At 39.1% G+C, this 13,346-nt stretch overlaps 1 protein-coding gene and 1 long non-coding RNA gene across 4 annotated transcripts; one reads left to right on the top strand and one right to left on the bottom strand.

Annotated features, from left to right (window-relative positions):
• Nucleotides 1–3,208: 3,208 nt before the first annotated feature.
• LOC121980226 (premnaspirodiene oxygenase-like) lies at nt 3,209–4,846 on the bottom strand. The gene is made up of 2 exons (XM_042532197.1): nt 3,950–4,846; nt 3,209–3,839 (listed from the first exon to the last, which is right to left on the bottom strand). Exons 1-2 carry the CDS (start codon nt 4,838–4,840, stop codon nt 3,210–3,212), a joined length of 1,521 nt encoding a protein of 506 aa, XP_042388131.1. The 5' UTR covers nt 4,841–4,846; the 3' UTR covers nt 3,209.
• A 1,496-nt stretch (nt 4,847–6,342) lies between these two features.
• LOC121982630 lies at nt 6,343–11,445 on the top strand. Of its 3 annotated transcripts, none has more exons than XR_006112158.1 (14): nt 6,343–6,861; nt 6,934–7,070; nt 7,155–7,238; nt 7,319–7,355; nt 7,691–7,760; nt 7,908–8,099; nt 8,196–8,578; nt 8,773–8,829; nt 8,999–9,103; nt 9,207–9,306; nt 9,397–9,454; nt 10,070–10,130; nt 10,656–10,786; nt 11,294–11,445. It is a non-coding gene; the product is annotated as an uncharacterized LOC121982630 (long non-coding RNA). The 3 variants fall into 3 exon arrangements; XR_006112156.1 differs by having other exon boundaries at nt 8,196–8,265; nt 8,359–8,578; nt 9,397–10,144; nt 10,246–10,786; XR_006112157.1 differs by lacking the exon at nt 10,656–10,786.
• Nucleotides 11,446–13,346: the final 1,901 nt, after the last annotated feature.

Consider the following 13,346-nt stretch of genomic DNA (forward strand, 5'->3'; position numbering starts at 1 on the left):
CTACTTCCTGACGATCCTCTTCTTTTTCCCTCTACTTGTGCTTGCAAGAATTCCCAGCTAGAAGTCTTCTTCCATTCAACATTCCAGCCATCACAATGGTAGTCCTTTTTTGCTGCTTCTATATGGGATCAAATTTGACATAGATGGTACTGACTTAGAAGGTACTGTAAGAGGAGAGAAATCATCTACATCAGTACCCTTTACAAATCGTTTGTAGAATGGGATCAACTTGTAAATGCAAAAACACTTCCCTCAAGTCTTCAAGAACACTGGTGGAGAGAATCAGTGAAGTAGATGTGAGGAGAAGAAGCTACTCGTTTGAAGTCATTGAAGTGCTTTTACCTGCGACCTGCTCCAATGGTTATATCCTAATTGATTGGTTGATCGATTGGAACATCTGGATCGATTAGATGATCTTATGTTATCACGAAAAGCCCTGGAATCGATTTCGGATCCTCGCAATATCTTGAGAATACCTTCCCAAATCGATTGGATGATCGATTGGAGTATCCCAATCGATTAGGGAGCACACTGTGCTCTCTTGTGAAGTGCCTCAATTGATCAACTGATCAATTGAGCTCTGGCTGAATTGATCCATTGATCAATTCACATTCCCTCTTCGTGATGACACTCCCAATCAATCAACTAATTGATTGGGTTCAAACCTAACTCAAGTCTAGGGTTCTCTTGCCCAATATCTGGTCAATCGTGACCTGTTGGGACTTCCTCATGCCTAGCATCCAGTCAACCTTGACCTAGTAGGACTTCGTCACCAAGTGTTCGGTCAATCCTTTACCTATTTGAACTTTCCTCCTCATGCCAAGTGTTCGATCAACCTTGACCCACATGGACTTCCAATCACTAGGTGTCCATTCAACTTTTGACCCACCTGAATTTTCAACTGCCTAGCTTCACTCACCAGGACTTCTTCACTACCTAGCTTCAATCACTAGGGCTTTTCACCTAGTTTCACTCACCAAGATTTTTCATCTGACTAGTTTCACTCATTAGGGCTTTCACCTGACTTTACTTATTAGGATTTCCCAATTATCTGGCTTCACTTACTAGGATTTTCAATCACCTAGTTTCACTCACCAGGATTTTTCATCTGCCTAGCTTTACTCACTAGGGCTTTTCAACTGTCTGTCTTTACTCATCAGGACTTTTAGTTGCCTGGTTTCACTCACCATGATTTTCACACCAAATATCTAGTCAACACTGACCCACTTGGATTTTATTCTTCCAACATTCCCATTGGTCTTGCCCTTGTCTAACTTCAAATTAGGAATTTCCAATCAAGTATCCGGTCAACCTTGACGTACTTAACTCATTTGGTCAACCTTTGGCCGTTAATATCCCATATAGACAATTATACCTACAATCTTCATATATTGTCAAACATCAATTTAAACATCAAGACTCACCCTTGAGCCAACTCAAGCTTAGTTAACTTGGTTAATCTTGACCCAAGGGAAATTGCACCAACAAGGATATGGTCTCTCTAACTCTCTAACAAACCCACGTGAAGTATTAATGCCAAAGTGGGTTCATGGGTCAGAAAGCTAAGTGGACTGTTGGTCGTCTGCCCCATTAGTAGGGAGATGGGTCGAGGATAAGGAGTCCAATTTTTGATTGGGGGTGACTAGGCTCGTAAGTGACTAAATGGGGAGCTGGGCTGCTGGGAGGTCTGATCAACATTAGCCGATCAGAGTGTGATGGGGAGTTAGGCCCTGTAAGTAGCTGAGTCAGGGAGTTGGGCCCCAATGGTGACCGTGTGGGGAGTTGGGTCCCTGGGTTGTCTGATCGGCAATAACCAATAGTAATGTGATTTGGGGGGGTGGTAGAGCCATGTAAGTGGCTTAGCGGGGAGCTAGGCCCCCACGGTATCAGATAGGGAGCTAGGCCCTTGAAACATTTGATTGGCAATAGCCTATTGGAATGTGATAGCGAGTAGAGCTCCATAAGTAGCTGAGCTAATCGAGTGGGGAGCTGGGCCCTTGGGTTATTTGATCGGAATGTGATGTGTAGCAAAACCTCATAATTAGCTGAGCAAAGAGATGAGCCCCGATGGTATTTGATTGTGGAGTTGGGCCCTTGGGATGTTCGATCGACTCTATTTGATCGACATTGAGGGGGCTGATTGGGTAGGTTACTCAGGTTGACTTCTATTAGACTTTGACTGCCACCTAATCTGAATTCGGACTCCATCCTGGTGCTCCTCATTATTCACCGTATCATAAGTAGTTTGTGCTTAATTTTAACTGAAAGGAATATGAGTGTATAAAGGGTTCGTCATTATTCATGGTATCATAAGTATTTTGTGCTTGATTTTAACTGGAAGGAATATGAGTGCATAAAGTTGGCAAAAGACAATTGCGCTTGCCCCCATCGTCTCAGGCAATCCATCCCAAGATTAATACGAAGGAGGTAAATTACAGATGACTATTAGTCTTGGAATAGTGACTAATAGATGAGGGATTTATTTATCTTGGATTCACCGAGATTCGAATCTCAGACCTTAAATTGATAATATCGTATGTGTTAACTATTAGATCGTCCGGATGAGACGAAAATGAGTACATAAAGGATGTTATCAAAGGTTGCTAGGATAATTGTATAGGATTACCAAGTGGTATTGCCAGTGCAGGAAGGTGAAAGTCAAAGAAGATAATTACTTTGTGCAACTTAATGACTTCAGTCAGACAAGATTGAAGTGAAATCGGAAGCTAGGTAGGTTTTATTGGATGGATAGCGGGAATTTTCCCATGGGAAAAAAACATCATAGTGGGACTTCTCTGTTGAGGAAATATAGTATTCTTTGAACAGATATGGGGGAAATCTCAACGCCTAATGCATTTAATGAAGTGTTTTTTCTTATCTCTTAGATTTTGTTAAAGATTGGCATAGCAACCTACTAGGTGGATTTAGCCTCCTTCGAAGGTGATGGTGTTTCATTATATTGTTCACACTGAAAAAAAACTATTCTGGGCTAAATGGAAAAACTAAATGTTTTGAAGAAATATTTAAACATATTCACTTTATAAAAATTACAAAACACATCATAAACACATGCTATGAATTACTCTAATTCATTATCGGAGACAGAGCTAGTGATGTAAAAGGTAATGCTTCAATGTGTAACTCTTCTGTTTTAACTACTGCCCGTGAAAGGCAATGCTTCGATGCGTAACTCTTCTCTTTTAATTAATTTACTCGGAGGCCCGCAAGGGGTAGCGAGGTGAAGGAACTAAGAGAAGATTAACCTTCCTTGAAGCGCTTGCTCCGAAAGATTCAGACATGTCAATGTCCTCTGCTTTCACTCCTTTTGGAAATGCCCAATCGAAGTGGAACAGAAGCTGAGACAATGCCAGCTCCAAAGTGGTTAATCCAAAGGTCATGCCTGCACACATCCTTCTACCGGCACCGAATGGCAAGAACTCAAAGTCATTGCCTTTGAATTCTTTGTCGACACCTTCTTCGAATCTCTCGGGCTTAAAGATCTCGGCATCCTTCCAGTATCTTGGATCCCTTCCTAGTGCCCAGACATTGACGAGGACTCTTGTTCCAGCAGGAAGTGTGTAGCCGAGAACTTCAGTAGTCTCTTGAGCCACTCGTGGAAACAAGAGGGGGAATGGCGGATGCAACCTTAAAGTTTCTTTGACCACTTCATGGAGATAGTTAAATTGTGGAACATCGGTCTCCTCGATGTAACCTTTATCCTTCATAGCTTCTCTGACCTCTTTTTGAGCTCTCTGTAATGTGGAAGGGCGCAACATGAGCTCAGACATAGCCCATTCAATGGTGTTTGCGGTTGTCTCCGTTCCTCCAGCAAACATATCCTGCTCAAATCAACCAATGAAGAAATCATTAATTAATTAATTATAAATAAATTTGATTAATCTGTCGCTAGCTATATGAAATATATATAGGCACATATATGTATACTCACAATCACAACAGCCTTGATGTTGTCAAATGAGATTGGCACTTCTAGATTGCCTTCGTCTTTGAGCCTGAGTAAAACATCAATAAGATCCTCCTCTTCACCTGCATCGCGGTTCATCTGATGCTCCTTGATTGTCGCATCCAGGATCACATCTAGTTTCTTGTGATATTTCTTTAACTGAGTGCTAAATCCAGTGAGGATATCAACAACCTGGAGAGACGGAAAGAGATCACCAACGCTAAATCCGCTAGCCAGTTTGATGACTTCCTTGATGGTCTCCATGAACTTCTTCTGTTGCTGGCACCTTCTCCCAAACGAAGCTTGGACCACGATGGAGTTGGTTAACTCGTTCAGCCTCTCCCCCAGGTTGACTGGCTTCCCGATGGCAGCAGCGTTGCTGACGTCGCTCATGAGACGACCGACCTGCTCTTTCCTCAAAGACACAAACGACTTGACACGCTTCGCGCCGAGCAGCTCCATGACGCAGATCTTGCGCAGCTGGCGCCAGTACTCGCCGTTGGAGAAGGCGATGTCGCTCTGGCCGTACGCAATGATCTTGGCGGCGGTGAACTCAGGGCGAAAGGCGAAGTTGGCGTCCTGCGCCTTGAGCACCTGCTGCGCGCCCTCCCGCGAGCTGAGTATGATTTGGTCGACTTGGCCGAGGCGGAGTTTCATGACATTCCCATGCTTGCGAGCCAGGTCGCGGAGCGCATGGTGGGGCAACTTGCCAATGAGAAGATGAATGCTGCCGATGAAGGGAAGCCTTGAGGGGGTGGGAAACTCCGGCCCTACGTGCTTAGGCTTGGAGCTGAAGACCCTCCTGACGATGATCAGAAGAACCAAGAAGATGGAGAGCAAGACGGGAAGGGAAGGGACCTGTAGCTGTAACTCCATCTTGACCCTCGCAGCTTGTGTTTGCTAACTGGGACAGCAAAATGGGAGCTATATAGCAGCTAAGTCAACGTTCCAAAATTGATGGCCGAGCCTTTGATCAACTCGTCAATAACCAAAGTATTGATCCGTTGAACAAGTCATCCCTGAAGCTATGTAACATTAATTAAGTCTCTTTGAAATGGTGCGATGATTAAGACATAGAATGTTATTACAGATCGAAATTTGATCGAGCATAATCTCCCTCCTGACTTACTTATTTCCTTTTGCCACATGTAACATTAATTAAATTTCATCATTAGTGGCTGAATCTGAGGGGAGGCTTAAAGTCAAGTCCATTCTTTCGCTCATGTCAAAGTCAACCTCGCTGCCTTATTCGTACCGGCTTCTGCCGTTGCGATCGCGCGTGGCCGACGATAAACTTTAAAATTCACGTGTAAGCAGAAATTGCTGATGAAGAAAAATTTTCGATTTCATTATTTGATGACTTCATTATTTCTTACTATATTTTATTGAACAACATCAGTAAGGAAGTTTCATTATTATCTATTTCATGTATTAACTTTTATAATTCTAAAATATGTATCATATTTCTGTTATATCCTTTCCTTTTTTGAGGCATTCAATTTTTTTAAGCTACTCATTTAAAAGATTAACTATTCTCAATTTACATTGCTAAATTTAAATTTATAAATAATTAATATTGGAGGATTCAAAAATTATTATTATTATTATTTTAATAATTTTTATTTTTATTTTTTGATAATTTTTTGTATTTTTAACTATTTCTATGAAGTTAACAGTCCACCAAGGATCGGGAAATGTCAATCCTTTCTTATCCAGTATACTTCTGATGTTGATTCGAATACAGTTTTAGGGAGTTAGATGAATATAACCCGATCCCTGATAGACTTGGCCAAGGAGAAAGAGATTTTTCAGGGGCGACTATTAGAAGCTGAATCTTTTCTTGCCCCTGCCTTGTCATCACTATAAGCTCAGACCCAAATTGACTAGCTAAGCAAGCTACAAAGACAACTCGAGGAAGCTCAGGAATTGTCGAGGGCTGAGGTAGAGAAAGCATAAAAATTAGAGGGCACCCTGAAGACAACTGAAGACAAGCTCTGGTCTGAAACGACCAGGAGAACTACGGTCACTACAACAAAAACACTCATAGACATCAGTGGAACAACAACGATTTTAAGCAAAAATCGATGTCTTTGAGTATTTTACATCGATTTTTCCATAAATCGGTGTCTATGAGCGCAGATTTTCGCTCATAGACATCGGTTTTTTTAGCCGATGTCTATGAGCACCCATTTTTTATTAATAGACACCGGTTTTAACAGCGGTTTTTAAAACCGGTGTCTATGATAATTTTCTTGTTCTATCTACGAAATCGGATAGTAAAAAACTGTTGTTAAAAGTGATGTTAATGAACCAAAATAAAATAATTTAATTTTCCCATCAATACTTAGCTAAAATTTTCAACTCTTCCCTCTAACCTAAACCTATATGACGCCGTCCACGGGAGGGAGAGAGAGAGAGAGCCGTCTTCGGGCGACTCACCTTATCCGCCTCTATCTTCTCCTCCCCTCCCATCGCCGACCCAATGTCGACCTCCTTCATTCTTCCAATTCGAAGCAGACAGAACCAGAGATCGGAGATCTGTGCTTCCGATTCACCGCTCGATCCGCCAAGATGCAGATAGTTTCCGAGAAGGCGTCGTCCCTCGATCTCTTGTCGGTCGTCGTCGCCTCCCTCTCCGACGGATATGGGCTCGATTCCGGCACCGGGGATGCGTTCGTGGAGAACCGGCTGCTGATCGTCGTCCTGATCATCGTCATCGTCGTGCTTGTCGGTTGCGTGGCAATCTTCTTCGTCTGGCGATTGAGCGGAAGGAAGCCCGCCGAGCCGTCGAAGCCGCTAGTGGTGAAGACCCAGATGGATACAGAGGAGGACCAAGGGAAGAAGAAGGTCACCGTCTTCTTCGAGACGCAGACTAGGACGCTGAGGGGTTCGCGAAGGTTAGGATTTTTATCCGAGTAGTTCATTTTTTGAATTTTTCTCCCATGATCTTAGATTTCCCCCCCTTCTAGGCGCTGGCTGAGGAGGCAAAAGCACGGGACGCACGATCAGTTTCCTCAAAGTTCGAGCTGATCCCTTTGTTTTCTTTAGATATGGAGATGGCGAGCCTACTGATAATGCTGCCTGGTTCTACAAATGGTTTACATAGGTTCTGGAAACATGCACATTTAGTTAATCTATTCTACCAATAATCCTTTTGCCTTGATCGATTGTTGATTATTAGTTTTTATAGGGGAAAGAGAGAGGAACCTGGTTGGAAAATCTTCAATTTGGTGTGTTTAGTTTGGGCAATCAGCAATATGAACATTTTAATAAGGTTTGGCATGATGAAATTGTCAGTATTCTTTTTGTGGGAATTACTTGGCTGATATATTTATGTATTGTGTCCTTGCAAAGGTTGCTGTGGTAGTTGATGAACTGCTTCATGAGCAAGGTATATAGTTGATTTATTTAGTTTGTGATTTGACTAAGTCACATATACTCCTAAAGCTGATTTTAAATCCTTTCTTCAGTTGCAAGCTCAAAGTTCATGCATTTCATTTTTCTAGAGAATTTAACTTGTTTTGTAGACTAATTGTTACTCTAAAAACTTGTAAAGTCAACATGGTATGAGGAGTTACTAAGAAACAGTTGAGTAGTCATGTTATCTGTGAGTTTCATACATACAACTGTAATGTAGTAGTCATGTGCAAGTTTGTAGATGTGTTTAATGAATTTAAGCATCATTTGTACTTGGATATTCTTCTATATTTTTTTTCCTCTGCATAGGCTCCAAGCACATTGTCCAAGTGGGGTTGGGAGATGATGATCAGGCTATTGAGGATGATTTCTCTGCATGGTATGTAGTATCAACAAACTTTTATGCATGCCATCCAAATTTCAATGTTGGCTACTGCTATTTTTTAGTTTTCTATTTTTTTTCTCTTTTGCCCATCATTATCTCATTACTCCTTTGTGGAATATGAAATATCAACTGTACTTTCAGGAGGGAGCTTCTTTGGCCGGAGTTGGATAAGTTACTTCAGGATGAAAATGAGACAGGTGCATCTACTCCTTATACAGCTGCCATTCTTGAATACCGGGTTGTATTTGTCAAGCTTGAAGAAGTTCCATATCTAGACAAAAGTTTGAGTTTTGCAAATGGCCATGCTATTCATGACATACAACATCCATGCAGGTAGAGATGCTCTTTACAAAGACAAATCTGTTGGGTTACTCTACAAGCCTTTGTTGTCATTGCTAGTCTTTTGACATCCTTTGGTATTCATGCTAGCCTCTTGGTTCATCTTCAAGTCAGATGTATATGAATGCTTACTCTGTGATGCCAAAATTTGACTGTCTTGGTAATAATGCTAAAAGAATATAGCTTTGCTGAACTCCATTTTGCTTCATCATGCTTTAGTTATTCAGATGGTATAGCTAATTTACTCCTTCAGCACACAGTTTTATGGAAGGTGGCTGGAAAACTAATCATGCCAAAACCAAAGGGCTTAACATCTGAGATTAAAAAAGCTCCGTCATCTGGACTTAAGTGGTCCTTTTCTCCTGGGACTAACCTGCTATCAGGTGGTGCTGCAAAACTTGAAAAAGAGTCTAGGCAAAAACTAAATGAGTTTTCCAAGGAACTTAGAACATTCAGAATTGTTGACTTGTCAGGTTAGCACACTAAACTTGTTAGAATGTATCTACAGCAAGTGATTACAGTTGTTCACTCTATAACTGATTATTTCTAAATCTAATATCTGGTAATGAATATGCTGAGATAACTTTTTTAGGGGATTAAACTTACATTTACTTTACCAAGGTAATGGAATACTTGTAGATATTTAACAAATTCATGATTCTATTAGGTCGTAACTTTGGTGATGATGGTCTGTTTTTCTTGCTGAAAGCCTTGGTTACAACAGGTTAGTTCTTTTCCTTCCTTTTCCATAACCTTACTTTTTTTCTTGTTCCTACTTGTAAACTATTACTGAACTAGACTCTTAAAGGTATGACATTACTAAAGCAAGACATTTAAGCATAACTTTTTTTAGTGTCGTTTAGCATCTCATCAGTTTTTTTTCCAAGTCTCAGGCAACAGAGGAAGTTGATTTTTCTGGCAATGGGATTACAGCAGTTGGCCTAAAGGCACTTGATGGTGTTCTTCAGACGAATACCATGCTTAAAACTGTAGTTTCTGTGAGATAATCAAGACTCTTTCACATGCCCACAGTTTTCCCTTTTGTTTTTGGGGAAAGGAAAGCAAATTAGAATACTAATTCTGATCACATTCTTTTTGCAGTTCAACTTTGGGCTTCTTCCTCCACCGGCAGCCAGTGACAAAGCCCTCACAGAACCTTGCTTGTCAATATGCCCAAGTGTTAGCCGCCGCAAAGATCTTGGTACCAACAAATTTAAACAATGTCCTACAGTTTAAATGTTCAGATGTATATTTTACCTTCTCTTCTCCAAATGTAACTTTCATGTTTCAGGAATGCATCCATGGTTTTTGAAAGCGCTTGAACTAGCAGTGGATCAAATATATTTATGGTAACTGGTTCTTCAGCCAATTATCTACACTCGGTGATTCCTTAAAATTGTTTGGTATTAACGCACAGCAAATAAAATTGTAATTTAGCACGAAAAGATGATTGTAATTTAGTTTTCATTTCTTATGAAATTTGCATCAAGTTACCTTGTTTATTTTTTTGGATTTGTTTACCAGTTTAGGTGTTGGACTGAGGCACAGAATTTTGATATTTAGTTTCTTATTTCTTTTGGTGAATTTGAATCAGGATAGGATACAAATTGCTAGTTCTTTAATACTCATGAAATTCAATGCATGGCTACATTGTTTATTGTTGAATCTCACTGTCCCAGAATTATCACTTAGTATTAGTCACTTTGTTAAGATTAAGAGAATTATACTTTTCAAGTAACATTTATTTCTTCTTTGTCATCTATTACCAGCATATTTTTTGTTTTTATAACTTTTGTCAAAATGAGTAATTTAACATTTTTTGGGTATTGATTTTGTTTTCTTTATGTGCTTATTTCTTAATAATTTTTCTCATTGACCAAGAAGTTTTTGGACATGTTATTTTACTTTACATTATTCCTATTTCTTTTCATTAGATGTTGAGATTGTGAAAATTTCCTATGCAGTGTCTTTCAGATATTTTGAAGGTGAATGGATGTATTCAGAAACTCCAGCTAAACAGTTCAGGTATTGGAGATGAGGTTGTTTAATTTTACTTGTTGCAAGTTCCGGTTATTTGTTTCTTGAGGAAGAAAATGATTCTTGATTCTGGTAAAGTCTCAATGCTAAATATGTTATGTAGGGTGCAAGGGTTATTGCAGATATGCTGAAAGAAAATCAAACTTTACGTGTACTGGAACTTAACAATAATATGATTGAATATTCTGTATGACCTTATTCTTGGGCAATCTTTCATGTTTTTTATGAAATTCCTAGATCTTTTACACTTTGTTTCTGGTGTCCTTACTCCTTACACCTTATTTCCATGTGAAATTTTATAGGGTTTTGTAAGTCTTGCTGGAGCACTAGTTGAGAATAAGGCAATTCGATCTATACATCTCAAGAAAATAAGACTTACACACACTTAGATTTTCTATCCATGCAGTTCTTTCTTGCAGATTTAATTTCTTCATCAGATCTGTTGGCTTTCCAGTATTTATTGATTGTACTACTTCTCAGCAATTATGTAAAACTATATTTCTTCTTGTTTAGGAAAAATAACACTTCTAGATATTGGCAACAATGAGATTGGTCCCAAAGGCGCCTTTAGCATCGTTGAGTTTGTTAAGAAAACTAAGTCCTTGCTATGGCTGAATCTTTACATGAATTACATTGGCGATGAGGTGTGGTTATTGACTATTGTTGCTTTATGCTCTGTTGCTTCACTTCTGAAACATAAATTATCATCTAAGGTGCATATATATATCTCATTGGAAATCATATAAATGAATTGATGTTACTCATCTTTATTGCTGCTGAGGAATTTATTTACTTTCCATGTACTCTTAGTGATAAAAGTGAATTTATTATTTGCAAACTAAAAGTGAATTTATTTACTTTCCATGTACTCTTAGTGGTAAACAGTTATGCCATTTGGGTCGACTACTAATGAATTGAATTTGAAAGATTAAATTGTTGTTTATGTAGTTAGATTAAAATTTTTGGTTTGGATTATATTAAGTTCCCAGGAATGATAGATCTATCACTATATGATGTGGTTGAGATAAATGATGAATATTTTTTTTTTTAAGCATTCCAATTAGTCATATTGTTACTTGGTGCTCTTACTACTTTTTCAACTATGATTTTTAGTCTTGGTTTACTAATATATTATTTATGTGTTTTTACAGTTTACAAATCTCAAGTACTCCAGAGTTAAAATTGATGAAGTGCGGTTCTAGTGGATTGAATGCATGCGAGATTACATTTGAGTAGATTATTTATGTATTTTAAATACATAAAAAAACCACATGAAGATTATTTATGGATACTGTTGTAAGAAGATTATTTATGTAATTTGTGAATATTTGTATATTTTATGGATACTGTTGAATGAAGAATATTTGTGTAATTTATGAATATTTGTGTATTTTTTTGTTACTATCGATTTTTCATTGTTTTAGAAATCAAATTTGTGCTATTAAAAAATACTGATATTACATCAGTTTTCCACCGCTGCAAAACCGGTGTTATTAATTAATATTACAACGGTCATTTACCGCTGCCAAAACTGGTGTTATTAACATACAATATTACATCGATTTTACACCGTTGATGAAACGGTGTCGTTAAGTGATACTACACCGGTTAATAACCGATTCGAAGACCGGTGTCGTTAAGTGATACGACACCGGTTTTAACCCGATGTCTAAACTGGCAGACTTTTTACATCGGCTTCATAGACATCGATCGAAAATGAAATAGACACCGATGGAAAACCGATGTCTATGAGGGTTTTTGTTGTAGTGGGTGGTAGTTTATTTGGATGAGCAAATTGTTGAAGCCCAGAGCCTCTCTACCCAGCTAGAGGAGTTGAAGACCACTCATGCCTCTGACTTGAATGCTAAAGAAGCTGAGTTGACAGTTAAAACCCTACTGATGTCCGAGCAGTAGAAAAGCCTGGACATTCAAAGATCAGAGCTAGAGTCTTTGCAGGCAAAATTGGAGGCTACGTAGTCCAAACTAGCTGGCTCCAAATCAGAGTTGGTGGGGACTTCTGCTGAGTTGGTGGTCTCTCGGGTGGAACTAGAAAGCTACTGGACAGGGGAGGACAAGCATTTCCAGGCCAAGAAGCTAGCCTACCTTCAATCCTGTGATTTCAACTTTCAGCTCGACACCGCCATCAACTGTTAAAGTCTATTTGTAGCTAGAGAGGGGGGAGGGATGAATAGCTCATTGCACTTCGTTGGCTTACTTCGGTATTGTTGATGTGTAGCGTAGAGAACTCAAAGCATCTGTTAGTATCCACCTTTAGAAGAGGTGACTAATCCAAGTATCTGTTAGTATTAGCCCTAGTACCAATTATGAGATGATTGTAAAGGGCACATTATTGTATCATATATCATTATTAATAAAAGGCAAAGTTGGTTATTATATTTATTTCAGTTCAGTGCCAATTGAATAAGTATAATAATGCCCTTGGGTAGTAGGTTCTTATCTACAATATATCAATTGATTGAATTGATAGTGAGATATTGTAGAAAACACTACTCTTAACTATTCCTAGTCAAGCATTAATATACAAGGACAATATTAATGCGTTGAGACTAACATGTAGGTCAACGGATGACTTGATCTCACAAGTCACGGATATGAGATATCAGGTTGACACATGGGTATATATTAGAGAATATATACTGAATGACCCGCCATGAGAATGTTTCATGGATCGTTATATAAGTGTCATAAACATTCTCATGTGACTATTGGTATGAATAGTCCTTGGACCTGAAGTCACTACGGTTCCCTACATAAGGAGTTGTGTACTTTGGTATCAGTAAACGTCACCTGTAACAAGGTGGACAATAAAGTCGATCACTGGGTATGCAATGAATTATGTGGAGGTATGTGAGTGATGTAGATGGGATCTATCCCTTCCATATGACGGAAGCGATATCTGTGGGACCCTTGATTAGTAGGACACAAGAAAAGCATGATCATGCTCAAACGAGTCAATATGAGATATTGAGCTTATTTGATTGAATGTGTCTACTTAGAGATCAAGAAACATAAAAGTTGATAAGAGGATGACACGATCTATGCCTCATTGATCAACCTAGATATCAAGGATAGAGGGACCAAGTCATACAAGATAATAGCCACGGACAGGTTAGGTTGGATCTTAACCTTCTCATCACTTGGATAGCAATGATGCCTTGCTAGATGTCACTCATTGCTTATGTA

The sequence above is a fragment of the Zingiber officinale genome, chromosome 5A (assembly GCF_018446385.1).
Source record: "Zingiber officinale cultivar Zhangliang chromosome 5A, Zo_v1.1, whole genome shotgun sequence".
NCBI lineage: Eukaryota > Viridiplantae > Streptophyta > Magnoliopsida > Zingiberales > Zingiberaceae > Zingiber > Zingiber officinale.

What these genes read in the sequence shown, in the direction of transcription:
- LOC121980226 (XM_042532197.1), bottom strand. Translation starts at nt 4,840, where the DNA reads ATGGAGTTACAGCTACAGGTCCCTTCCCTTCCCGTCTTGCTCTCCATC. An exon ending in ACATCAAGGCTGTTGTGATT is followed by an intron (nt 3,840 to 3,949) that starts GTGAGTATACAT and finishes TGATTTGAGCAG; the next exon opens with GATATGTTTGCTGGAGGAAC.